At 41.0% G+C, this 25444-nt stretch overlaps 1 protein-coding gene across 9 annotated transcripts in view; it reads right to left on the bottom strand.

Annotated features, from left to right (window-relative positions):
- Positions 1-25444, bottom strand: part of LOC115400499 (von Willebrand factor A domain-containing protein 5A-like) — a 225938-nt gene that overhangs the window by 67613 nt on the left and 132881 nt on the right. For 3 of the 9 annotated variants that reach the window (XM_030108399.1, XM_030108397.1, XM_030108398.1), the window contains exons 12-16: positions 24948-25106; positions 24747-24850; positions 24346-24569; positions 24067-24141; positions 23169-23243 (exon numbers count right to left, since the gene is read on the bottom strand). The exons of 2 other annotated variants lie outside the window; for them this stretch is intronic. In XM_030108399.1, the coding sequence (XP_029964259.1) occupies positions 23169-23243; positions 24067-24141; positions 24346-24569; positions 24747-24850; positions 24948-25106 (637 nt within the window). Of the gene's footprint in view, positions 1-3674; positions 3738-3942; positions 3973-4086; positions 4308-5847; positions 5952-6048; positions 6208-6328; positions 6444-6527; positions 6608-9083; positions 9229-9322; positions 9412-9497; positions 9674-9776; positions 9892-9991; positions 10159-10347; positions 10571-10654; positions 10858-11470; positions 11537-18783; positions 19073-19571; positions 19696-19784; positions 19958-23168; positions 23244-24066; positions 24142-24345; positions 24570-24746; positions 24851-24947; positions 25107-25444 lie in introns of those variants that run through there. 4 more of the 9 variants (XM_030108404.1, XM_030108414.1, XM_030108401.1 and 1 more) reach the window with 3 other exon arrangements.

Raw genomic sequence — 25444 nt, 5'->3', positions numbered from 1 at the left:
AACTTTACCAAAGTGAGGTACATATTTTAAGTAGGAAATTAACGTGTGGTGTGATTCAGTGAGTGAGAGTGTGTTCAAGGAATCCAACCTTGTGAATAATCCACACTGCTGGTTTCTGTAATGCGACTAGAGGATTGATTGATCATTGATGACTGTTCCTCGAAACTTCAACACAATATGTGAGGTATGGAAGTACCAAGGAACAGTATAGAATTAATCAATCAATCAATCTCTTTATTTGCGCAACAATAATAGCAGCAATTGTCCATTTATGCAGTAATATTTGAAACTGTGCTCAAAATGGAGCAGGTAGAAGTTCGAAGAACTTATTAAATCCACCCCTTCACATTTAAGAATCACACAAATTGAATCCCACATCCACTGGAAAAAGAAAAAAAAGGAAAAAAAGAAAAGAAAGGAAAGAAAAAAGCAAAAAAAAACCTTGCAAACCTTGCAGACAAACTCATACATCAGACAATTTATAATTACAATTAATGTATATTACAATTAATGTATATTCTTTTCAGTATAGCTTTTAGTGCAAACATATTCCTAAAATTTAAAATATTAAGACAGCATCTCAATAAACACAATATTATAGGGCTTCAGACAGTGTAATAATGTTCATCAGTCACCTGGGGTTTGGATCACACATATTTCTGAAGTAACTCTGCTTTTAGTTTCTTTTTAAATACATGTAGACTTGTGGATTCTTGGATGGATTTATCGAGCTCATTCCAGATTTCAGGACCTTTGCATGTAACACTGAAGATGGTACACTTCAGTTTTCGCTTTTTCCCCCGATAAGCTGTTTTCTCCTCGTATGATGTTCATGACTGAGGGGGGTCAGAGGAATGAGTTGACAAAGTCTAAGGTTGAGTTTATATACCACAGCATTGTGAAGAGTGTTAATCTCTGAGAGTTTCAGAAGCTTAAACCTGTAGAAGAGAGGATTATAGTGAGCTCGGTCATTAACGACTTCAGTATTTTTCAAGTCGACTTATCCATCAATAAAGTCGAAGTCGAGTCGACAAGTCGTGATGACGTCATCACATTGACAGGGGGAGCAACACGGACACACAGCTGTCCAGCAAAGCGCAACTTGTATTAAAATTAACTGCAACATACCTAATTGCTCAGGCGCCGCCCCCCGGGATTCAGAAACAGAAAAAAAGGCTAAACAAATTCTAGTAGTAATTGATATGTACTGTACGTGCTTCATTTTTTTTTTTTTTATAAACAATCTGTAATAAAGGAGCAGACAGTCTGAAGTGCTGGAAAAGCTTCTCGAGGATGCGTGGATCAGAGCGCCTACATAACGCGCACAGCTGAGCCCAAAAATGTAGTATGGGAGAAACCATAGAAACCATAGATATATATACAAACAATTCTCACATGATGTCTATGGGAGAAACTGCGTGCAGCACGGTGGTGCGCAAACGCGAACAAGACACAAGCATCAACAGATCACAACAACATCAAAACAAAGGCTAACACCTTGAGTTTCTTTTAAATTTAACTGCACAACATAAAGTGCAATTTAAGCTTAAGGCAGCGGCAGCCGAGACGCACCACATGCGTGTCCGTAACATGTTTGAAAAAAAAAAAAAAAAGAGCTTGTTGTCGCTAAAAAAAACAAAATAATTAAAACCCAATGCTGTCAAAATTCAATACTGGTCTGGCTTGCATGGTTCACAGAACATTGCTTAAACAACAGTTTTCAACGTGAAATAAATGGAAATTAAAAATTAGAACAAGGCACCACTCAGAAACCAACTTCAACTTGCGCAGAAAAAAAAATGAACACGCCAGCCTCTGAAGATAAAGGGTAAACAAATTAATCCTTATTGCTGTAATATTCTTAGATGACACTCAGTTTAGTAATCCTACTCTGGGTCATCTTCCCTCACATTCTACAGCGGTCAAGTGAGCCTACACTTCTTAGCCCGCAGTCAAATGAGCCGCACTGTGCGCAAATACACCATTCTTGGGCTGCGCTGCATGTTTTCATGGAGAAAGATGAGCGCATCCATGCACTGCGGCTGCGCGCTGTCAGGTGATCGGATGAGAGCGAGAATAACCTGCGACTTGTCGACTCCTCCAAATTTACGTCGACTTGTGCGACGGGAGTCGACGAGTTGACGTTTCTGTTCATGCCCAAGAGTGAGCATTAAACTCTGCCCATGAAAGAACACGTATGACCTTCTTTTGTATGACTTGTAATTTCTGTAGATAGGTAGGATATGTGTTGCACCATATGACATTGCAATAGTTTAGATGTGGTTCAAACAGAGACCGATAAAGCATTAGAAGAGCTTCAAAAGGAAGACAGTATCTTAGCTTGTAGAAGAGACCAACATATTTAGATAATTTATTGGTTAAATAATCAAATTGTTTTTTGAAATTTAAAAATTCATCAATAAATATTCCAAGAAATTTGATGTTCTCTACTCTTTCCACAGCCCTGTCATTAATCTTAATCTGTATTGTTTCCACCTTTTTTCGGCTTCTGTTTGAACGAAACACACTATTTGGTTTTATGTTCAGAGATAATTTGTTAGATTTGAACCATTCATTTATTTTAATCATTTCATCATTTACTAAGCTTCCTAGATTTGTGTGTGATAAAAATAGATTTGTGTCATCTGAAAAAATGACATTGTGGAGGATAGTTGAGGAGTTTACCAGGTCATTTACATATAGGATAAATAAAAGTGGTCCTAATATGGAGCCTTGTGGAATACCACATCTAATGATTTTACACTGAGATTTACCATTTTTAATTTGCACATATTGCTCTCTCTCAAATAGGTAGCTTCTGAACCAATCAAGTGCTTTCCCTCTGACACCATAGTATTGCAGTTTGCCAACTAAAATTTCCAAATCAATGGTATCAAATGCTTTTGATAGGTCGAAGAATACACCAATTCCACACTCTCCTTTATCAACAGTGTCATTAATTTTTGTGTGTTCAAGGAATCCAACCTTGTGAATAATCCACACTGCTAGTTTCTGTAATGTGACGAGAGGGTTGATTGATCATTGATGACTATTCCTCGAAACTTCAACACAATATGTGAGGTATGAAAGAACCAAGGAGCAGTATAGAATACGGAGAGCATTTTCATCCAGGTATAGCCTTTCTTAATGATTGATCAGCATTTGGAAATTTTTATTTTTATGTGTCTGACATGGGCTTTCCATGATAATGTACTGTCGATTATGATTCCTAAACATTTATTCTCATTTACATTTTCAATTTCTACACCTTTCCAAACGTCATTGCCTTTCTCTTATTTAGATTTTATTATAATTTATGATTATTCATGCACTTTTTTTGGTTTAATTCTCCACTGACCGTCTTGATGAGTTCATGATGATTGTCACTACGACAGAATATATTAGGGTCATCTGCAAAAATCACTTAAGACACAATAAATACATCATTTATAGAGATGTTGGACAGTTTTGGTCCCAAACGGACCCCAGGGGGACACCACAAGAGATGCAAATTAAACAACAGGTATACAGGCTTTGCTCAGTCTGTCAAGATGTTGTCTTTGTGTGAATCAAATGTGACTTTCAATAATAATAATATGATAACCCTGCAACTGTTATGAAAGGTAGGAGGAACATCAATGCTTGCTCAAATGAAAATTGAACATTTAGCTTACTCCTATTTCCTGCAGAAAAGCAACCGATCATTGGCGCATACACGTCGAAGCTGGCGCTGATCGCTGTGAGAGAGAGAGATATTCAACTCTAAAATTAAAAATAACAATGAAATTAAATTTCAACACAGTAAAATTGTAACACTCCAACTGTTCTGAAATGGATGTGTATTATTCAAGTAGGAAAACAACGTGCTGTGAGAGTCAGTGTTCTGAGATGTGTAACAATCAATGTCTGTTCATTTGAAAACAAAGTAACAAAGTAACATACATGAGCATTTGGACAATTTCACCATCATTCCTGGGAAACAAAGAGAGAGAGAAAGAGACTGATCATCAACTCCACATATGAAAAATAAAAACAAAAAACAAATCACCCAAACTCAAGGAAAAGTGCTGTTGGAAATCCACTCACCAGGTGTTGGAACATTTCGACGCACCAAAGGTCCTTGGATCGCCTCACCATCACCTTTGTTGACAGCAATGAAGGCAGTGAAACAACTGCTCACTCCTGATTGGATGCTGAGAGCCACCACCTTCTCCTTCACTCCTGTGAGCTGCTCCCCTCTGCTCTCTCTTCCCTGCATCTCCAGAGAGCGAATCAGAGTCCGAGCTCCCAGCCTGTGGACTGTTAACCTGCAGACACATTTCACATCGTGTCTCCAAGACACTTCTCTCTTATCAGTCACACTGTTCCTCTCTTAACAAAAGATCACACTTGGTTCCCTCAGTTAGACGTTTACATGACAGCTACTATAAATCTGTCAAAAGCACTGTTGACCTGAAGGAATATTTCATCCATGAAAATCAGTCTGAAAATGTGGGGATGTCAACATTAGATTTGGAGCCCCGTGTGATGCAGAGTTCAGCATCACCACACAGGATTCCACGTCTGAAGATAATCAGTGTTGGGAATAACAGCATTAGAATAAACGGCGTTAGTAACGGCGTTATTTTTTTCAGTAACAAATAATCTAATTAGTTACTTTTCCCATAGTTGCAACGCCGTTACCGTTACTAAGAATATGAAGTGGTGCATTACTACAATTAGAGTGACTGAACTTCTGCCGCACACATCAGCTGCAGGAGAGAGCAGAGAGGAGGGGGGAGAGGGGAATGGGGGGGGGAGGGGGGGGGGGGTGATGAAGACGCGATGATGATTGGCTGGTGGGCGGGCATGCCCTGCTCACGTGTCTCACTCGCTGCACGCCTTGACGGTAAACACAACAAGACAGAGACAATGGCGTGAAGCTCGAGCCCAGGACATAGAAAGGTAGCGTTCTGAAACTGGAAGCCTCACTGGAAGACTTTATCCACGTCTGCCATATGCGAGCATGACACTTGTTGCTGCTGCTGCTGCTGCTAACCCGACCCCGAGCCCAAATGCAGCAGGAGGGAGAGAGCTGCTCAGTTAAAACAAGCAACCAGCAGGCGACCAGAGCCGAGCTGAACACACTGACTGCAGGTCCACTGGCACACAGTAGGCCGAATGTACAGTTATAGAGATTTGCACTACTTAATGGCCAGAAATTTACATTTGTGTTTTCTTAAACAGGCTGCAATTTAGTTCAAATAAATACTAAATGTTCTAAAATACTGTATAAAGTGTTTTTATTCTTCAATCAGTTGATACACTGCAAAAACTGCAAATATTCAAAATCTTACCAAGTTCAAAAGTCTTGGTTTCAGTCAAATTGTCTCATCTCACTTGATTTAAGATATATTTAAGATACAGAGACTTATTTCTTGGTTTAATATTCTTATATCAAGATCTTGTTTTAAGTCAAATTCACTTGCTGCATGGACAGATAATTTCACTAGTTTTAAGACTAATTGTCTTAAATTTGGTGTTGATATCTTGTATTTAGGTTAACCTTTTTTGCAGTGTATAAACATCTTTGATGTTATAGATGTTATAGAATGTGGTAATGTGTAGAACATGAAAAATAACATCAGTTACTTTGCTGAGTAACTAATTACTTTTTCAATGAGGTAACTGAGTTACTAACTCAATTACTTTTTGGGAGAAGTAATTTGTAATTCTAACTAATTACTTTTTAAAGTAACTTGCCCAACACTGAAGATAATATTAATGATTCTCTAATAATCTTATTTCCATGTCTTTTCATAGCTGCTATCTTTTCATAGCTGCTGTGATGACTGAATCCTGCTTTACCCAGTATCTTCTTCAGGTTTCAGGCTGAAGTGCAGCTGGTTCTGAGTGGGATGACCTGCCAGGCTGTACTTCACCGTCACACAGCCCTCTGCAGCCTCGGAGCTCTGACACAGTATGACAGAGGAGGAACACACCATCATTCACTCTGTAATGTACCTCTAATGAAATCAAAACATTTCCATGACAAGATGGAGCTCATACCTGTCCACTGAGTTGGCCGTAAACCAGCGACCGCTGACCCTGGAAAAGTGCTGTGATTGGTGGAGAGAGGACAGTGACAGACACGTCCTTTGGTAAATCCCATGTGATGGAAATGTCCACCACAGCCGGCTGCAGAGCGAACCGCAGCGACTGCATCACCTGAAATATTCAGATGAAAACTGTTTGTAGGAAATGATTCACTTTTGTCGTGACCACAATCTCAAACACATGTAGTGTTTCATGATGTGATGTGACGGATCGTCTGTGTGTGTCGTTCTACCTTTGGCTGCATCCTGTCACTTCTTGTGATGAACTGAGCGTGACCCCCTCCCTCTTTGGCCAACCCATTGATGAGAGCAGAGCTGGCTCCTTCCCCGATCCCGAAGGAGAAACACCTGCAACACAACAGTTTTCTTCCACAATTAAAAGATGTTTTATTTCTCAAGAGCTGCAGTCCTGGATCATTTCAGTGGGTTTACCTGTGAGAGCCTGAATTCTTCTTAACCAGATCAATGACTTCTTTGGTGTTTCCCACCTCTCCATCAGTGAAGACAAACAGCTGAGAAGGAGAGTTTGGAAAAACACAAGTCAGTATCAACTAGTGCTTCATTGATACATATAAAGCAAAGAGGAACTGGTTACCGAGCAATATTCAAAAAATGTTCTGTAACAGAGAAAATGTTTATGATTTAAGATGTGTCTGCACCACCCTCAACAAATTTTGTCATAAACTGTGGGGTAAAAATACAGAACAAATCATATGTGGAGACGAGATGATTTTCACATGTGTCAATTCAAAAAGAGACATAAAGACAAGATTCTGGCGAGGTACACTGCTTGGTGATGACATGAGGATTGTTTGTTTACGGTGATGTTTGATGCATTGAAAGTCATGATAATGATAAAGGAATTTTGTTTTTGCAAATTAAGGTAACACCAATGATGTGAAGGGGTAGGATCAAATCAGTACTTCTTCTTTCGACTCCTTTTCTCACATGTGAAAGACATAGGCACATATGGAATTGACTCTTTTAAATTGTTGATGCAAATGGATGTTCTGTTTCTTTTTCTTTTCTTTGACTGCTCACTTGTTTGTTTACATGTTCAAAATAAAGCTTTGAACTCACCAACACACTAATATTAAATGCAACAAAATGCCTGCTGTGTTGTTAAACAGACTGATCAGAAGCATCGACTGAGGTTCAATCAGCATCTTGCTTCCACCTTCAAATTTCAGACGAAGCTCCACATCAAGTCCAAATCTTCAAGAAGTTTGGATTCAGACTTTTTCGACATGACTTGATTCAATGAACACATGAAATTCTGTCAGTAATGGCAGCTTGTGGACGGATGCAACAATCAGCAACCATGAAATTCGTCCTTTGTAGATGAACCACCAGAATTTCAATGCAAACAAGACGGGGGATCAGTGTCAGCTTTATGTCAAAACTTTCACAGCACCCGGGCTGCTTGAGACATTGTCATCTCGTTGCAGTGTTGTTTTCGTTAACGATGACGACGACGAAAATATTTCGTCAACGCCCCTTTTTTCTGTGACTAAAACGAGACGTGACGAGCTAAAAATATCTCTTTAAAAGACGGAAATGTGACGAGACGTATCTGTTGTTTTCGTTAACGAGACAAGACGAGACGAAAATGTCGGTATTTTGACTTTCAAAATAAATGAAAACAAATGCGATTCCACCAGCCAGTTCACGCAGATCGGCTGCTTTACTCTGAAAATATCAGCAATTCTCGAGCTGCTTCCTGCATGCCTGCACTGCATGCGCCGGCGCACTAGAGAGTGGGCAGCAACTTTCGCCCGGGCTCGGCGGGAGGAAAAGATGCAGCGATTTATGGATGTACTTTAATCAGAATCCAGCAGAAAATAAAACAGAACGCCTCGTAGTGGGAGACGGAGGATCTAATCCAACTGTTGACTGTTTGTTCTTACTGTGAAACTGCAATAGGAGCCCACCACTAATTAGTGAAGATTTTTCCCCAAGTACCTAATAAATCTTTACTTTATCTTGTTCTTTTCTTTTTTAAAAATAATCCAGGTGTTGTCTTATTTTGAAGAAATGTAATTTCACTCTTATTTAAAATTAGTATAAAGAAAATTCAGGTAAGGAATACTTACAAAGTTTATTAAACTCAAGTTATATTTGTCATTTCAGTTTTGAAGACTTCCAAGTGTTTCATACCATCAAGTTTACCCAAGAAATTAATTTAGTTTATTTCAGTTGTTTTAATGGTAGTATTTTCCTCATAACCATCTTAATATTGGTGTTATCTCTCCTCCAAAAGTAATAACAGGCAGTTACTCTGACCAGTTCAAATCAGTAACATGGAAACATAGCAGACCAGTTTTAATAAAAGATCTCAGCCTTTATATCAGTATGGACATTATAAAAATAGCCTGAAAGTTTCAGCAAAACTCCTATTAGTCCTCTCATTCTGTCTGCAGAGCTCATGTAAGCACTGCATTGAGGTTGTAAAGTATCAAACTAGTCCAGTATTATTTAATTCACAGGGAATCAATGTGTTATGATGGTTTTGTGCCATTTAAGTATATTTTATTATGTTTGTTTGGTTTAGAATTTCCTTTGTCTGTCTTTTTTCTCATGTACTATTGTTTCAGCCTTTTTTTTTATGACTAAAACTGGACTAAAACCAGTTTGGTTTTCGTCGACGAAAACTAGACTAAAACTATGAAGTGTTGAAATGAATAAAACTAGACTAAAACTAATGAGCATTTCGTCCAAAAGACTAAGACTAAAACTAAATCAAAGCAGGCTGCCAAAAACAACACTGTCTCGTTGGGTCTAATAAATCTCACTGAGTCTGGGACCAGCTCGGGGTCCATCTGAAAAAGCTGGAGGAAGAAGCAGGGAAGAAGGATGTGTGTGTGTGTGTGTGTGTGTGTGTGTGTGTGTGTGTGTGTGTGTGTGTGTGTGTGTGTGTGTGTGTGTGTGTCTGTGTGTGTGTGTGTGTGTGTGTGTGTGTGTGTGTGTGTGTGTGTGTGTGTGTTTTACTTGTCTGGGCTGACTGGGAATGCAGGGCTGCTCATAAATATGCTTGAGAGGCTCCAGAATTTGTGTTCCTCCCAGATCTGCCTCCATTGTCCCAACTCTCTTCAGGGCCTCCTCCATGGTCTGCTGACTGTACTCCACACTTTTACTGCAATCACACAGAAACATGCACAAGTCATGTGTTCATGAATCTACTTCAAACCAAAGATACACTTTGAAAACATAAATGAGGATGTATTCACGGGAAGATGTGCTCATATCTGGATCCAAAACTGTAGATGTTGAAATAGCAATCCATTGGTAGACTCTTCAACAGCAGCAGCAGCGTTTCCTACAAGAAAGATTCAAACCAGGTGAAGATCACTGTGTAGACAGACAATGAAACAGCTAATGACACCAATAGCAAACAACCAATACCTTTGCACTGCTTATGCGAGTCTGATTTCTGTCGTTGTTGTTCATTGGGAAGTCCATACTTCCAGATCGATCCACGAGGAACACAAACTCTCCACAGGAAGCCACTGAAGACATGACAGACTGAGGAAACTCAGGGAACAGGCTCACCATCACCACTGGATCACCCATCAGAGTGCCTGAAACACAGCACAGAAAAGTCAACAACAATCACTTTGTTGCTTGGAGGATGAAGACACAACAATCTTTCTTCCCATGTTAACTACAAACATTTGCACTCACCAGGTTTTGCAGAGGCCTGTCCTGCTTCCACCACAGCAGTGGGCTGGTGGGCATCTTTGTAATATATCAGCACTTCAACATCTCTGTCAAACTTGTGTCCTGCACCCAGCTTCACCTGCAGGGTACAAATATATGATGATGAATAATGATATGATGCCTTCTTTTCACTGAAGAGGATCCAACACACACAGTGGACACATCAGCACTCCACCTACCGTGGCCTGGGTTTGGTCTGTGTTCAGGAACTGGAGAGGATCCAGGGAACAGCTGGACTCCACTTTAGAGATGGGACGAGGAGAGGACACTCGAGCAGAAAAAGACAGACTGTAAGGAACCAGAGAGGCTGGAACAGAGTTCACCTGGACGGCTGGAGCTTCACTACCTGAAAACAACATGAGAAACAACTGGAAATGAGAAGAATTCTGTTTGAATATGGAGATTTGAGAAGAGAACAGCTTCATATGAAGCTACTGAACAAGTCAAAATATAATACATTTCCAGAAATGTTTTGTTTTTTGTCATGAAGTCATTTGTTCTTTTGTTTGCATCAGCTTCTCGCTGGTCTTCCTACCCTGAGGTGTGTATCGAGGGTTGAGCACAGCAGGCAGACAAAACCTCAGCCCCTCGTCAGCCTGCACTGCCAGCTCAGTGACGTACTCCAGCCTGATGGAGGCGCTCTCTCCTGGAGGCAGACAGCCCACACTCATTGAGAAAACATCTGGACTCTGATCACTCTCCTCCAGCAGGAAAGCCTGCTGACCGGAGCTCAAAGCATCATCATACTCCTCACGAGCCTGCAGGACAAGAGACACATGTGAGCCACATTCACTCCCACTGCTGGATGTTGTCCTCAGTCAGTCTGGACCTGCTCTGCTCACCTCCTGTTTCTCCTTCACCTCAGCCACAATCTCCTTCTGTCCCATCTTGGCACTGAAATGACAGACAGCGGCATCTCCAGGCAGAGGGAAGACAAAAACCGCCTCGATGGGTTTGTCCTCTTTGTTCTGGTAGTTCAGAGTGGAGACCACTGTAGCCACATGGTCCCTCACCTCCAGCTCCACCTCAATGCTCTTCAGAGGGACTGACGGAGAAACACAGTCACAACCAGAAACATTTAAATACAAACACAATTCTCACCGTTTACAGCACCATGGTAGGTTAGACATGAAACAGTTGAGATGAGTCTGAAGTGAAAATGTTCACCTTTCTTCTCTCTCTCTCTCTCTCTCTCTCTCTCTCTCTCTCTCTCTCTCTCTCTCTCTCTCTCTCCTCTCTCTCTCTCTCTCTCTCTCTCTCTCTCTCTCTCTCTCTCTCACACACACACACACACACACACACACTTTTTCGAGTACCACTTCGCAAGTTCAGCACGCGCGCACACACGCACAGCTCGCGCTCATGTCGTTAGGGAAAAAAAAAATCTTTCGACGTGTGCACACACACACAGACACACACACACCATTTTAGCGTTTTAACCGCCAGCTGCTGCGGGTGGGGGCACGGGGAACGGGAAGAGAGGAGGAGGAGGCGGAGAGCAGGAGAGAGGGGCTGAGAATAACCCGTTATTCTCCGCTACTCAATGCTGATTGGTTGAAACTGCACCGCGACACTGCTGCACCGTGATGTCAACATGAGCATTGCACGTCCACATTTCTGACAGCACACACACACACACACACACACACACACTTTACCTGGTTCTTTCTGGACAGTCAGCAAACCACAGCAGTTCATCATTTCTGAAAATTAAGAAGATGCCTTTATTACACTGTTTTTACAGACATAAAACAATACTGGACAGTATTTTTAATTTTGTTGTAAAACAAAATCGGCATGTTGACAGAATTCAGATACCACAATATCTACCGTACATTGTGATTTTCATGACAATAGCTCAAATATCTTCACATGAACATGTCTGTGTCAGTTTGCAGGATAAAAGCAGCAGGTATGTCTCAGTGGAAACTCTCCTTCCAGTCAGTCAGCGGATCACATCGCAGCTCCGTCATCTCCAAACAGACAGGATTTTCAGTGTGTCAAGAATAAACAGACGATATCTTGCCTCTGATTTTAAAGGCTTATTGTTTCAGGTAGTTTTATCGGTCCGTGCATAAAGTATATAACTAAACAAGTGTATTGATGCGCTGTCGTCACTCTGGTGTTTGGCGTCCAACAGGCACTCGCAGCTTTGCATCAATACAGAATGAATCAAAGAACGTCTGAATGGAATCATCAGCAGCTCCACAGTTACCTTCGGGCGAATGTGTCCCCCATAAACGATGACGGGTGGGAACTAATGAGCCAAATCAGGCCTGGAGGCCACCCATTAGGAAATAGACAAAGCACCAGGTTTAAAAGGTAAATAGTATTAGGGTGACCACCCGTCCCGCGTAGCGCGTGCGCGTACAGCGTTTGAAGCCCATTTCACACGTCCTGCAAATTGAGACCGTGTCCCGCATAATCAATGCTTGCTCAAAAAAAGCTTGCTTACCGCACTTGCCAGACACACCCCTCAGTGAAGAACTGCGGTCAAGCCAGCCGGCGCTCTGACGAACACAGCCAGATCCTAATGACGTCAAGGTCACGTGACTTTCCACAACAATCGCCGTGGTCCACACTTGCACGACTTTTGTGTCAATCTGAAGTCACGACCCGGCAGGCTCCCGCACTGTTCACGACTAGTTCACGCACAGTTGGCGCACAGTTCACGGACAGTTCACAAATGCGATCGTCAGTGTCGCGAACTGGCACGACGCATTCACGACGCATTCACGCATAGTTTGCGCATAGTATACGAGCTTCCCGCATTGGCACGACGTGGTTGCGCGCGCAATTACGCACGTCATATTCGAGTACAAAGGGGGCTTCCCCGACCCCGGTTCATTTTTGGATTTGCTGTGGAACAGACAACATTCTGAATGCTGGAGACACCGTCATTGCGGAGATGAGAAGAAGCCTGTACCTGGCAGCTGCTCTGTGCTGAAGAGCAGCGGAAAAGGCGCTGCCTCGGTGTCCGAGCTGAAGGGGGCCCCGACGGACGGCTGCCATCAGTCAATTTCAATGACAAATTAAAGGCGCTGCACTTGATGCTGCAACGACAGTGTGTCGAAAATCCCCCGCATGGGGTCCTTTTCCGGGTACTCGCCGGAGGCCACGACTGGCACGCATCCTACCGCATTGTCCCGACGCCTTCACGAGGAGTTCACGGACAGTTGGCGCATAGTTCACGGCCCGTTCGCGATATTTTGTCGTGACCAAAATATCTGAACATTTCAAAGTTATCGTCCCGACATGGCACGCAGTCCCGACGGGTTTACGCACACTTCACGCCACTTTACGAGTGGTTTGTGACCGTTTGCGACTCGATTCGTGGCGGTGAACTTTTGTGCTGTTGTGGGATGCAGGCAGACCACGATGTGGGTCGTTCTTTTTTTTTTTTTTTTTTCGGATACCTCAGTTGTGCCACAAGACCGGTTGTTGAAGAGAAGCGGGAAGGATTGAAATGCTGGAGAGAGAGAGAGAAAGAGAGAGAGAGAGAGAGAGAGAGAGGGAGAGAGAGGGAGAGAGAGAGGGAGAGGCGGAGTGCAGATGAAGAGTTTGATGAACAGGGAGAGAGAACAGGGAGTTAAGAAAAATAAGCAGGTTTTAACTAAAGGGAAAGGTTTTCAACCTGTTTGTTTTGTTTCGTGTTTTTTTACATGTTTAAAATAAAGAATCCATCAATGAGTCAACAAAGTTGCTTGTTGAGTGAGAATTTGCAGGGGTGGAAGTAACAAATTACAAATACTCATGTTAATGTTATTGAGTTTTGTACCTTTATTTTTACAAGTGTGTACTTGCATAAACTTTACAACAAGTAATATTCCACTATTTTTAACCTGAGGTCTACAGAGGACACCCACGATTTGAATTTATATTCAAATCTTTCTATCTGCATCTTTGAATCTAATAGCCTGTCTGATCACAACGGGGTTGATTAATCTATGATGTGATTGATGATTGATTCTCTGAGAGGGATTCACTCGGCAATCTTAAAAATTTGATTAATCTAAAAATTGAATTCGTCAGCAGATTAAACCAAAATAAAGAAAAACAGTAACCTTTTTCTAAAGAGAGGGAATTCATTTAATAGAAATAAATTCCTGCTTATATCTACATTTGGTCACAAGACAAGCTGTCTTGATGTAGTTTTTCATTGTTCATCTGAGGAACAAACTTTGAATGCAGTATTTTATCAGATGAATCAAATAAAATTGCTACTAACAACACAAATCATCCATTGGTTAAAAATAATAATACTCTGAGCAGTTTGTCTAGAGACATACTTTGCACTCCTAAGTATTTTTTCTGACACCAGTACTTTTACGTATAATTGAGCATTAATCAGTGTAGCAGTATTTGTACTTCAGTGCTTTCAGAAACCTCCACCTCTGGAAATTTGTCAAAATAAATGTCTTTTTTTCCATCTTCAGTAGGTGGGCAGAGGCCAGGAGATCCACCTGTGAGCCTTTTCCTGGAAAATGCTGTAAAGCATGTGATTCAGGCCTGTTTGAGAGAAAACTGATTTCTCCAAGACTGCCAGCTGTGTGCAGGGTCAGAGGTCACTGCTTGAGCCATTGACAGGTTTGAGGATGGTTCCCTGAGGATAAACCCTCAGGATGATTATTCATAATTATGTTAAAGAGAAAAGACAACCTGAATTTGAGAGGCAGTCTATTTTTTTTTGACAAAACTGTTAACTCGCATAGCATCTGTTTTTTAAAAAAACAAGCTGAACATGGAGTTCAACTTGGTATTGCAACATGAAAAACTCATAAATTTCCAGTTTATTTTAAACCCTCCAAAGTGAACTGAAGAAAGCAGTTCTTTCAGTGGTTCCTCCTTATCAGACTGCTGAGGAGCCGAGGACCCTGAACAGAAAACAATCCAGAGAACATATCAGCACTAGTGAGAGAATGGAGACGAAGGTCCACCAGTCACATTGTTTGATAGACAAATATGATAATATACTAATATGTTTTTCTCTCTTGAGTGTTTGTTTTGTTATAAAGTCCTGTACAGGCACTCGCCGCTTCGATCCACAACCCCGATCCTCACGGTCAGCTGCACTGCACCAGCCAACCAGGAGGGGGAGCTCTGTCAGCAGCGGGAAGTGCAGACACACACACACACACACAGACACACGCACAGTCTTGTATTTCTATCCTTGTGGGGACCGTCCATTGACTCCCATTCATGTCTAGCCCCTAACCCTGACCCTTACCCTAACCCTAACCCACACCACAATAAAGCCTAACCCTAAAGAAATGTTTTTGCACTTTTACTTTTTTCAGTAACAACAACATGGTCAAGAAAACACTGTTTCTCCTACTTAGGACCGGAAAAAGGTCCCCACAAGGCACGTCGTTTCACGTTTTGCTATCCTTGTGGGGACATTTGGCCCCAACAAGGATAGAAATACGAGAACGCACACACACACACACACACACACACACACACACACACACACACACACACACACACACACACACACACACACACACACACACACACACACACACATACAGGAGTGACGAAACTCAGATTTTAGAGAGAAAATTGCTTTCTATGATGATGACATGTGTGGTGATTCTCTGTCCTTCTGTTCTGCTGAGACTTTCCATACAGGAGAGGAGTGTTGAGGAGAGTGTTGTGACTGCGGAAGCGGTGGACGCATTCTTGGAGACGGCTGCTCCTGGTGGCTGCTGGGAGGAGGCTGTGGAGGCGGTGGGTTTGATTGCGACATGAAAACATCGGACGTGATAACGGCGTACCGCAACGTGATGGAAAATATGAGGCAGCATGACCGCGACAAGGTCAGGCCATGAACACACACAGACTGGGGGGGAAGAGATTAGACTTTAGAAGTTTTAAATTCCTTTTTTTTTTTTTTTTAGCTTTTGAATGAATTGTGTTTTTTGTTTGTTTTATAAGTCACTAGGAAGATATCAGTGGGTCGACGGGCTGAACAGTCCTGATCAGACTGAACCAGAGGCAGCAGGAAGCCTCCATGATGGTCACTTCTCCCCCCCGCGTCACTGTAACCTGAACACAATGGGCGGGGCTTCTAGTTTTAGTGAAATGGTTTTAATTATCGTTTTTACATGACTGTGCTACAAGAATTTGTTACTGTCTATGAATCTTAACTTTGAAATCTGCTGAAATGAATTACATTTGCACCTTTATTTTATTTAGTTGGAGTATTTGTGAGCTAAGAGATTACTCAGATTTAGCATCGACTAAACCTCGAAGAATCACACTGGAGCTCAATGTCTAACTGCTACAGATAGACAATAGAATGTTTGTCCAGAAGTCATGGGAGGTATTGAATGTCTTATGAAGACATTGAATGATTCAATGATGTTTAATACCGACTCTTTCTACACCAAGACGAGGAGGACCTGATGGGTGGACATTTTTCCAAGATTTTATGGAAATCAACTGAACTGTACTATTTGCTACTTCAAAATCTACTGATTTTAAAATCATTTTGTCTTTTGGACCTCTGACTCATGCTACTGTCCAGTCGTTGACCTGTCTGACCTGTCTGCTGCATTGTTTTCACTCAGATTGGATCCTGAAAGGCAATATTTACCTGCATTCACCCAAAAAGGTAAATAATGCTTCACATTTGGCCCAGGACTTTGTCTCTGGTCTGGGAGTTTATGCATTGGCAGTGAGGGGATCTGGATCTGGACCTGTCAGGTGGAACTCTGATACAGTATGAGGTTGATGTTTTCACACCAAAAGGTTGAAGGAAGCTTGAAGAGCCTGACACTGTTCTACTCCTGAACCGTCTTCCTGAGGGAGGCCACCGAGAATCCTGAGCCCAGCTGCAGCTGAAAGTGACGTTCCTTGGACAGGTTCCGGTGGAGAAGATCTGGAGGAGAAGAACCGGTCCTGGTCTTTGGGAAGACCTGAACTGTGGTCTAATCTGCCGCTACAGACTAAGGGAGGAGACGTTGTCTTTTCTGGGTCTGGCAGAATGCTGTCGTCACTGGATTTTTGGTTTGCAGCTGTAGACTCTGTGTTTTGAACAACCACACAAGGATGCTTCTGCAGGACTGGAGTGAACAGAGACAGCGTCACAGGAGGGTCAACATCTGGAGGAAGACTAAACATCAGCCTCTGGTCTGGGATTGCCTGGCTACAGACTGCCCTGTCATCTCTATTCCAAGAGAAAGGACGGCTCTCTACAGGTATTCTGGTTTGGACGCATGGATCACGGTTTCACCCTGATGCTTATTTCTCTTGCAGACTCCTGACTGTGATCCTGGGCTCCTAAACAGTCTGTGAGCAGCTGATGCTCCAGCAGAGATTATCAATGCAGCAGGTTTTGGTGCAGGATGGCGGATGCATAGTACATGTGTCACATTCTGCTGCTGGTGAATAAAGCACGGAGCGCCTGTCAGCAGGGAGGTCGGGGTGTGAAGCCATGTTCTGCGTTTTTACTTTTACCTTGGAACTATCTGCTCAATCGAATATAGGTGAATGTAACTATGACTGTGTGAAGACTGACAAACTAACTTACTAACAAACTAACACTGACATTGATGACTGACTTTGAGAACGACCAGATGTTCAGTGTTTTATTGTTGTGTTCAATGTTTTTGCTGATTTTAATGGATTTTCTTTCTTTTCTTAGTTTAGCTTGATTGGACACATCGCGGCCACTGATTGTCTTTTGCCATCCTGGTTGATCGGCCTGGGCCAGGATTGTTGTTTGGCATGAAGGTATTTCCAGCTGTCACTGTCCCATGGTGCTGATTTGTTTAAATTGCGCATCCATGACTGAGTGCTGCTTGGTGTTTTTGTGACAGTGGATCAGTTGGAAATGGTCGTTGAAACATAGGCAACTTAGGACATATAAAATATAAAAAATGACGATGCACTTGGAGGAACTGATCTTATTGATGTTTATGAAGAACATTAATATTGAAGTGTGATGCAAATGAAAAGTGGTTTTACTTTGTCTGGCTTTACTGTCTCCGATAGTGAGTTAGATTATTGTTAAAATTCGAATTTATTTTGTGTCTGGTTTTGTTTAAATTGAAATTTAACAACAGGAGGGATTGATATGGAATAATGCTTTGTTTTCAAAGTTCTCAGGAACACAGTGTGAAGGCCGCTCTGTTTTGTCTGAAGTCACTTGGAAACAGCGTCTGCTAGTCTCGTGAGATCTAGCTATATGAGATGGCGTGGCTGGAAGTCATGCCAGAGTCGGGTTGGATTCTCTCCGGAACAACAGCCTTGCTCTTAATCAGCTGATTGGTGTGTGCTTCCTCTGCAATCCTCAATAAATCCTCCTTGTGCAGCGTCAACACCTGGACTCGTCATCTTTGGCTCTGATTCACCAAAAATTCCACAACATGTAATATTTATTGATATGACGGCTTACTGTGGGCTCCCTCAGTTTACACCAGCTCCTCTCAGATTTAGGTTGGGAAGTGAACACAGATGCTGAGATTTCAAACTTTTCTTTTCACTGATTGATTCATCAGCTGCTGGTGAGGCCTTTTATAATGAAAGAGCTCCTCTCCTCTTTTATTCTTCACATGCCACCATTTCACCATCTTGATTTCCCTCATCTTTGTCTTTTGATCACTGCATTCCTTCATTGTAAATTGTAAATAGATTTCACTTTTCCTCCACTCGAGCAGACCCCAAAGTGGAGTGAATTTATTGTTTTGTTCTTCTGCATCATCTATATGGTTACTGGAGAGGGACGAGAACCTGAGGCAGAGGGACTGATACCCTCACTTCCAGTCTTCTCTTTGTTGACCGTCGCTGATTCTTTGATAAGTGAAGAGAGATCAAATGAAAATATCTACCTTCAAACATTGCATTGGTTAAAAACCTGTTTAACGGCAAAAGAAAAAAGTTCTGAAACAGAGATAGACTTCATGACTTTTTGAACAAATACACAAATTTATTCCATTTTGATGAAGGAGCTCTGAATGAGGGAGTATGCAGGTACCGCAACTGTTTATTATCATGAATATTAAACACAAAGCTGTAACAGAAATGAGAAACAGTGAATAGCTTTTTGCCTTGTGACATTCATGGACAAATGAAATGGTTCAAATATCAGTAAAGGGAGTTGATAAAGGTGAGACTGCAGGACGAAGATCATTCTGGCATCTGTATGCTGAGCAAGACGTTGGCTGAAAGTTAACTTCAGAGCTCAAGAACATCTTTCTGGAAGCTACATCCCAAAAGTACTTTTCCAGCTTCCACACTTTCTGATAAAGATGATGCTGCAGAAAGAAAGAAAAATAAAATAAAGAAAAATCATTTGATGGGCATTTGTGGTCATCATAATGTTTCATAAATAAACCAGAAGTGTAATAAAGGCCAATAATGTAATACCTGTCAGTAATGCAATAATGTTGGTCATTTCAATGTAACAAAGAAAACAATGGAATAACTTGAAAAAATGCAGTAAAACAGCAATATTTTAGGAATGATAATGGACAGAGTGCTGCTTCGAATCCTCAATGAATGACTGTGACAGTAATGTTGTGCAAACAGTGCAAATCCTGCAAAACAGATTTTAGTTTCACAAAATGCTGCCCAATTGAAAGGAAAATAAATAATATGACTCATAAACTCATTAGATGAATTGTTAAATATTATTAGGACAATGGCTATCTATGTTACATTATTGACTGTTATCACGTTATTATTATTATAGCATTCAGACAATTAGACCCCCCCAAAAAGCATAATTTAGGCCATTATTAATGCGGTTACTACCTTTCTGAGCACGAAGCCACAAGACAGCCTTCATGGACAGAAGCTCCCACTCCTCCTTTGCGTCACTCTTGAATCCATGAAGCCAGATCAGAGCGAGGATGGTCGCCCACACTTCATTGTTCATCTAATTCACCAAATCAGCAATGAAATTTAAAACTGAATATTTCTCTTTTAAAACAATAATTCGACCGCATGTTTCTGACAAAGACCCACCAGTGCAGGTTTAGACTTTTCCACTTCCTCACAGGTCTTTCCCAGAGCAGCAGCCAGAGCTGAATCCAGCAGCCAGCAGCCAGACGCCTTCTGGAGGGACACCAGCTGCAGAAAGGGGTCTCTGGGGGGCTGTTTGGGAGGAATAACCTCGATCTCATCAAGACCTACTGACCCTGAGGGAAGAGGAAACCCAACAAAAGACAAATGTCAAATGCATTGTTTCTTGTTTGTTTGTTGAATTATGAATGCTCCATGTGTTTGACAACAGTGCAATAGTCACAGCAAGATCTTCTTCCAGCCTATGGATGAATATTCAGGTTTGTGTGCAATTCAGATGAATACAGGCAATTAAAAAAAAACAAAGATCACAAAAAATAGTATTTCATCAAAGTAAACTGCAACAGCTTTGGCATGAGCTTTTCTCACAATAAGATACTCCACTGCACCCTCCAGTGGCCACTGTCAGCCCTGCAAAGACCCCAGAACACAGAAACAACCTTTCTTTTTTTTTTTTTTTTTTTTTTATTTATCTTTTTTAAGCGGCAATACAATACAAAGCAGCAAGTATATTATCCATGTTATTTGCCTTTTTTGTTTTTTAAGAGAACATTCAAACATTGGAACATTGTCTCTGTAAACAACAGCAATAATAAAATAGTACAATAGTACCACAAAATTATTTACAGAAAAAAAAAAAAAAAAAAAAAAAAAAAACTATTTACAGAACAAATTAAATGGAGTACATTTAAAAAAGAGAAAGAGATGAAAGAAGAAGAAAAGACAGAAAAGGGAAAAAGAAAAACATACAAAAAAGGACCATCAAAGTAATATCATGAATATGCACACATGCACATGCAACCAGAAACTGGACGACTGAGAGTGTGAGAGAATGTCATTAACAATAATAGTTGTGATAACAAAATATAGAGTTATAAGAAGTTACAGGTGAATCATAAATACAATTGAATTAACAATGAAGGGATACAAAATTGTGAAAACATGATAATAGTGACACCTAGTGGGAAAATAGAACCAAATCTACAAAAACATCAACAAAAAAGGTGGGGACCAAGGGATTAATGGGGGATAAAGGATTGGAGTTAGCAGTGGGCAAGAGTGTCAGTTTGGAGGTAAGGTTTGTAAAGAATTGAAATAATCTATAAAAGGTTTCCATTTTTGATCAAACTTAGCAGTATTCCCCTTTACAGAGAATATTATTTTTTCCAATTTAAGAAAAGATATAACATCTCTAAGCCAGCGGGCAGTTGATGGGGCCTTTGGGGATTTCCATAGGAATAAAATACACCGTCTAGCCAATAATGATGTAAAGGCCAGTACATCTGATTGTAAGGAGCTTAGATTAGGTGAATCAGTAGATAGCCCAAATATGGCCAAGAAGGGACTCATTCTGATGTTCTTCCCGAGAACCTTAGTCATAATCATAGAATAATCACTCCAGAACTTTTGTATTCTGGGGCAGGAAAAGAACATATGAGTTAAATTGCAAGGAGAAACATGGCATTTGTCACATTGATCTACTACATTGGGATATATCTGGGCTAATCGAGATTTAGATAAATGGACTCTATGCAACACTTTAAATTGTATCAATCCCAGCCTGGCACAAGGTGTACTTGAGCGTACAATATTGACGGCCTTCTCCCATAAATGATCTGTAAATTTTAATCCTAGCTCCTGTTCCCATGTGATTCGCGATTTATTCATTGAATGACCGTCTAACGATATTAGTTGTGAATATATTTTGGATATTAGAGCTTTTTGATTGTATTTCAACAATAGAAGATCTTCCCACGGCTGACTAACAGGTAGGGAAGGATAACATGGGAATAGGGTTGATGCACAGTGTCTGATTTGGAAATATCGAAATAGGTGAGACGCAGGTAAATTAAAATCTGAAGCCAGTTCTGGGAAATTTGAGAAGATACCGTCTTTATAGAGATCTCTGAAGTGTTTAATGCCCCGTCTCTGCCAAATTCCAAATGTATTATCTAAAAGTGATGGGGTAAATAAATGATTTTTGGTTACAGGTGTCAAAGTGGATGGTGACATAAATTTAAAATGTTGTCTAAACTGAAACCAAACCCTGAGAGTGGAAAGTACCACTGGGTTGGATGTAAAATTGGAAGGGTTCAATGGTAAAGAGGACGAGAGTAGAGCCAGTGGAGAAGATGAGTGTATTGACTGCACTTCCAACCTACACCACAACAGTTCTGGGCATTTAAGCCAATAAATCAATTTGTGTATATGTGCTGACCAATAATAAAGCAAAAAATTGGGCAACGCAAGTCCACCATTAAATTTAAGTTTCTGCAAGAGTGAATATCTCACTCTTGGCACTTTCCCATGCCATAAGAAGGTAGTCATGCATTGGTCCAGAGTTCTGAAGAATTTTTTAGGGAGAAATACAGGAGTGCATTGAAATAGGAACAAAAATTTTGGCAAAACAGACATTTTTACTACATTAATCCTGCCTATCAAGGACAAAGGCAAGGAGTTCCACCTCTGTAAATCGGATTTGACTTGGGTCAACAAAGAAGAGAAATTAGCAGTGAAAAGTGAGGGTAGAGTGCGGGTAACTTTAATCCCTAAATATTTAAACCCTGACATACTAAATTTAAAAGGAAGATCAGATTGTTTGAGTGATAGAGCAGATGGGTTTATGGGATAACATTCACTCTTAAGCAGATTGACTTTATAACCCGAGAAGGAGCCAAACTTATTGAATAGATCCAAGATTGAAGTTATGCTTGTAAGTGGATCCGATATGTATAAAAGTAAATCATCAGCATAAAGCGACAATTTGACTTCAACATCTGCACGGGAGACTCCGTTATACATAGGGAGGGATTTTAATGCAATTGAGAGAGGTTCGATGGCTATAGCGAAGAGCAATGGGGAAAGAGGACAACCTTGTCTGGTACCACGTGAAAGTGTAAAATAACTAGAGTGAATATTATTTGTATGAATACTAGCCTGGGGCGTGGCATAAAGAAGACGAATCCAAGATATGAAACGATTGCCAAATCCAAACTTATTGAGTGTAAGAAACAACCTTTCTAAAATATAACAACTATGATGCAGAAGTCCCCCTGAGAAAAGGTCACAATTCATTCAAAAATTTAAAAAAAGAGAGAAAAAGGAGAGAATGCAACGTAGTTGATAATGGTTCATAGTCGTCACCCTCATCGTCGCAGAAATATTGATAATGACCAATACTTCTGCACCCTGGTTGTCAAAAAAAATGTTTTGTTACTAAATGGATGCTGCAACATAACATAACTTTAACTGACTGAAGTGTACAATTCATTAGAAAATTTGAAAAAAAAAAAAAAAAAGAGATACAAAGGAAAGAATAAAACATACCATTACCTGATAATGGTTCTTCGTAGTCACCCTCATCATAGCATAAATCTTGAACGCCACCAATACTGCTGCACACTGGTTGTCAAAAAAAATGTTTTGTTACTAAATGGATGCTGCAGCTTAACAAAACTTGAACTGACTGAAGTGTTTAGCAGCATAAATTTGTGTTGTTGCTCTGAGAGGTTCTGTGAACGGCTCTGCTCTGCTTTGCTTCACACACACAGTCAGCCGGTTCAAGACGCGACCTGATCACTGTGGGACACTGATCTGACCTCCTGAGACTTTCACGCCTCTCTGAGAGCATCGAAAGCTGTGACTCAGTCATTTACCGTCAGTGATTGCTTTACTGTTACTGTGCTGACTGAGCTGTGATTAGAGTTTCGGTATATTTCATCGCAATGACAAAACATTAACTCCTCTTTCTTATTGCTTAACGAATGAATATTTATGAACTCTGAGTCGAATCTCATATTATAGTGTGCTATAATTACTCAAATAGTTTTATCAGGAATACAGGAGTGAAAAAAGGCCAAGACGTGCTCAATAAGTGATTACTGAAAATATATGTTTATAAAAAGAGTTCAGGAAAACGTTTCCAAAACAGAAGAAGTAGAAGAGACTTGCTGAAATATTTTGTATCTGATCAGTGCTCCTTGCAAAGTCAGAATTCAACATTTTTCCAATTTCGATCCCAGGAAGTAAGATTTTTATCTTGCTTACCTCCAGTGTGAAAAAGTTCAAAGGTCCTTAATAAAAGGTTCCTCTTGTACTTTTTAAATTAATTACTATGATTATGATTATGATTATTATGATTATTATTATTATTTTGTCCATGAGAGTCCAGAGTGTGGAAGTGTCCTGTGAGGAGATCTGGAAAAAAAATTATGGTTTTACTTACTCATCATTTGGGGACCACAATCCATATCCACGGCAGCACAGCAATATGCCATTGAAGACATCATTCCCATAGCCACTGCACTGGGACAAAACGACTCTGAATCAAGGTTTTTTAAGAATCAAATGATAACCTGGCAGCTGCTGTTCAATGGTGCAAATAATTCTGATGATGACAATAATAATATTCCTATTTCATCCAATAGCTTACAATCTCAAACACGGAAGGACATGATACTTGGGCATGTCACGTTAAAAGCAAACACAAAAACAAAACACTTACTGGGCACAGGAATATCTCTGCGCACCAGGGGTCCGTGAGTCGCCTCGCCGCTGTCTCGGTTGACAGCAACGAAAGCAGTGAAGGCGCTACTCACTCCCGACTGGACACTGAGCTCCACCACCTTCTTCTTCTTCGCTTCATAATCATCCTTTTCCAAGTTGTCTATGTCCTCCGTTTCCAGGGATCGAATCAGAGTCCGAGCAGCCAACCTGTGTATTGTTAATCTGCACACACGATGACATGAATACAAGTGAAGCGTCTGATGTATGAAACAAAACAGACATTAAATGTTTCTCAGCACTGAGGTTCTCATGGATAAACATGAAACATGAACACTGACTGTGCTGCAAAGACATGAATTCTTGCCAAACGGGGTTTTTTAATCTCCCCGTCTATCTTACCCAGTGTCTTCTTTTGGCTTGAGATCAAAGAGTAGCTGAGTCTGACTGGGACTTCCAGAGAGGCTGTACTTCACCGTCACACCGCCCTGTGCTGCCTCTGCGCTCTGACACAACATTACAGTCTTAGTTTCATGTTCACATGAAGACAGAGATGACGGACAGCTGCAGACGCATCTTCCATTCGGAGTGGGCTGCTCCTACCTGACCAGTGAGTCGGCCATACAGCAGCGTCCTCTGACCCTGGAAGATGGTGGTGATGGGTGGAGAGACAACCATGACAGAGGTTCCCTTCGGTAAATCCCACGTGACTGAGACGTCTTCCACAGCCGGTTGCAGAGCGAAACGCAGCGACTGCATCACCTGATGAGCAAACCGAGCTTAAAAAATGATCCAACTGTTGGAAATATTCCATATTTACGATTATCATGAAGTGAACAATGTGCTTGTTGTTTCAACTATCTAAGTTTTCACTTGTTGTTAAGAGGAAGTGCGCAGACTAAGACATGTCACATCTGCTTATCGAGCACGACGCACCATACCTGTGTGTTTTTGCAACGACTGGTTTCACAGCCTGTTCTGTTGTTGTCGCTTGGCATGACCAAAAACAGAATGATTCTTGTATTCATGAAGTCTTTGTAATCACATGGTATGAACCAAATAAAAACAGAGAAGCTGAGCTGCTTGGGGAAGCTGAGCGG

The sequence above is a fragment of the Salarias fasciatus genome, chromosome 14 (assembly GCF_902148845.1).
Source record: "Salarias fasciatus chromosome 14, fSalaFa1.1, whole genome shotgun sequence".
Taxonomy (NCBI): Eukaryota; Metazoa; Chordata; class Actinopteri; order Blenniiformes; family Blenniidae; genus Salarias; species Salarias fasciatus.
This window is presented reverse-complemented; position numbering and strand designations above follow the sequence as displayed.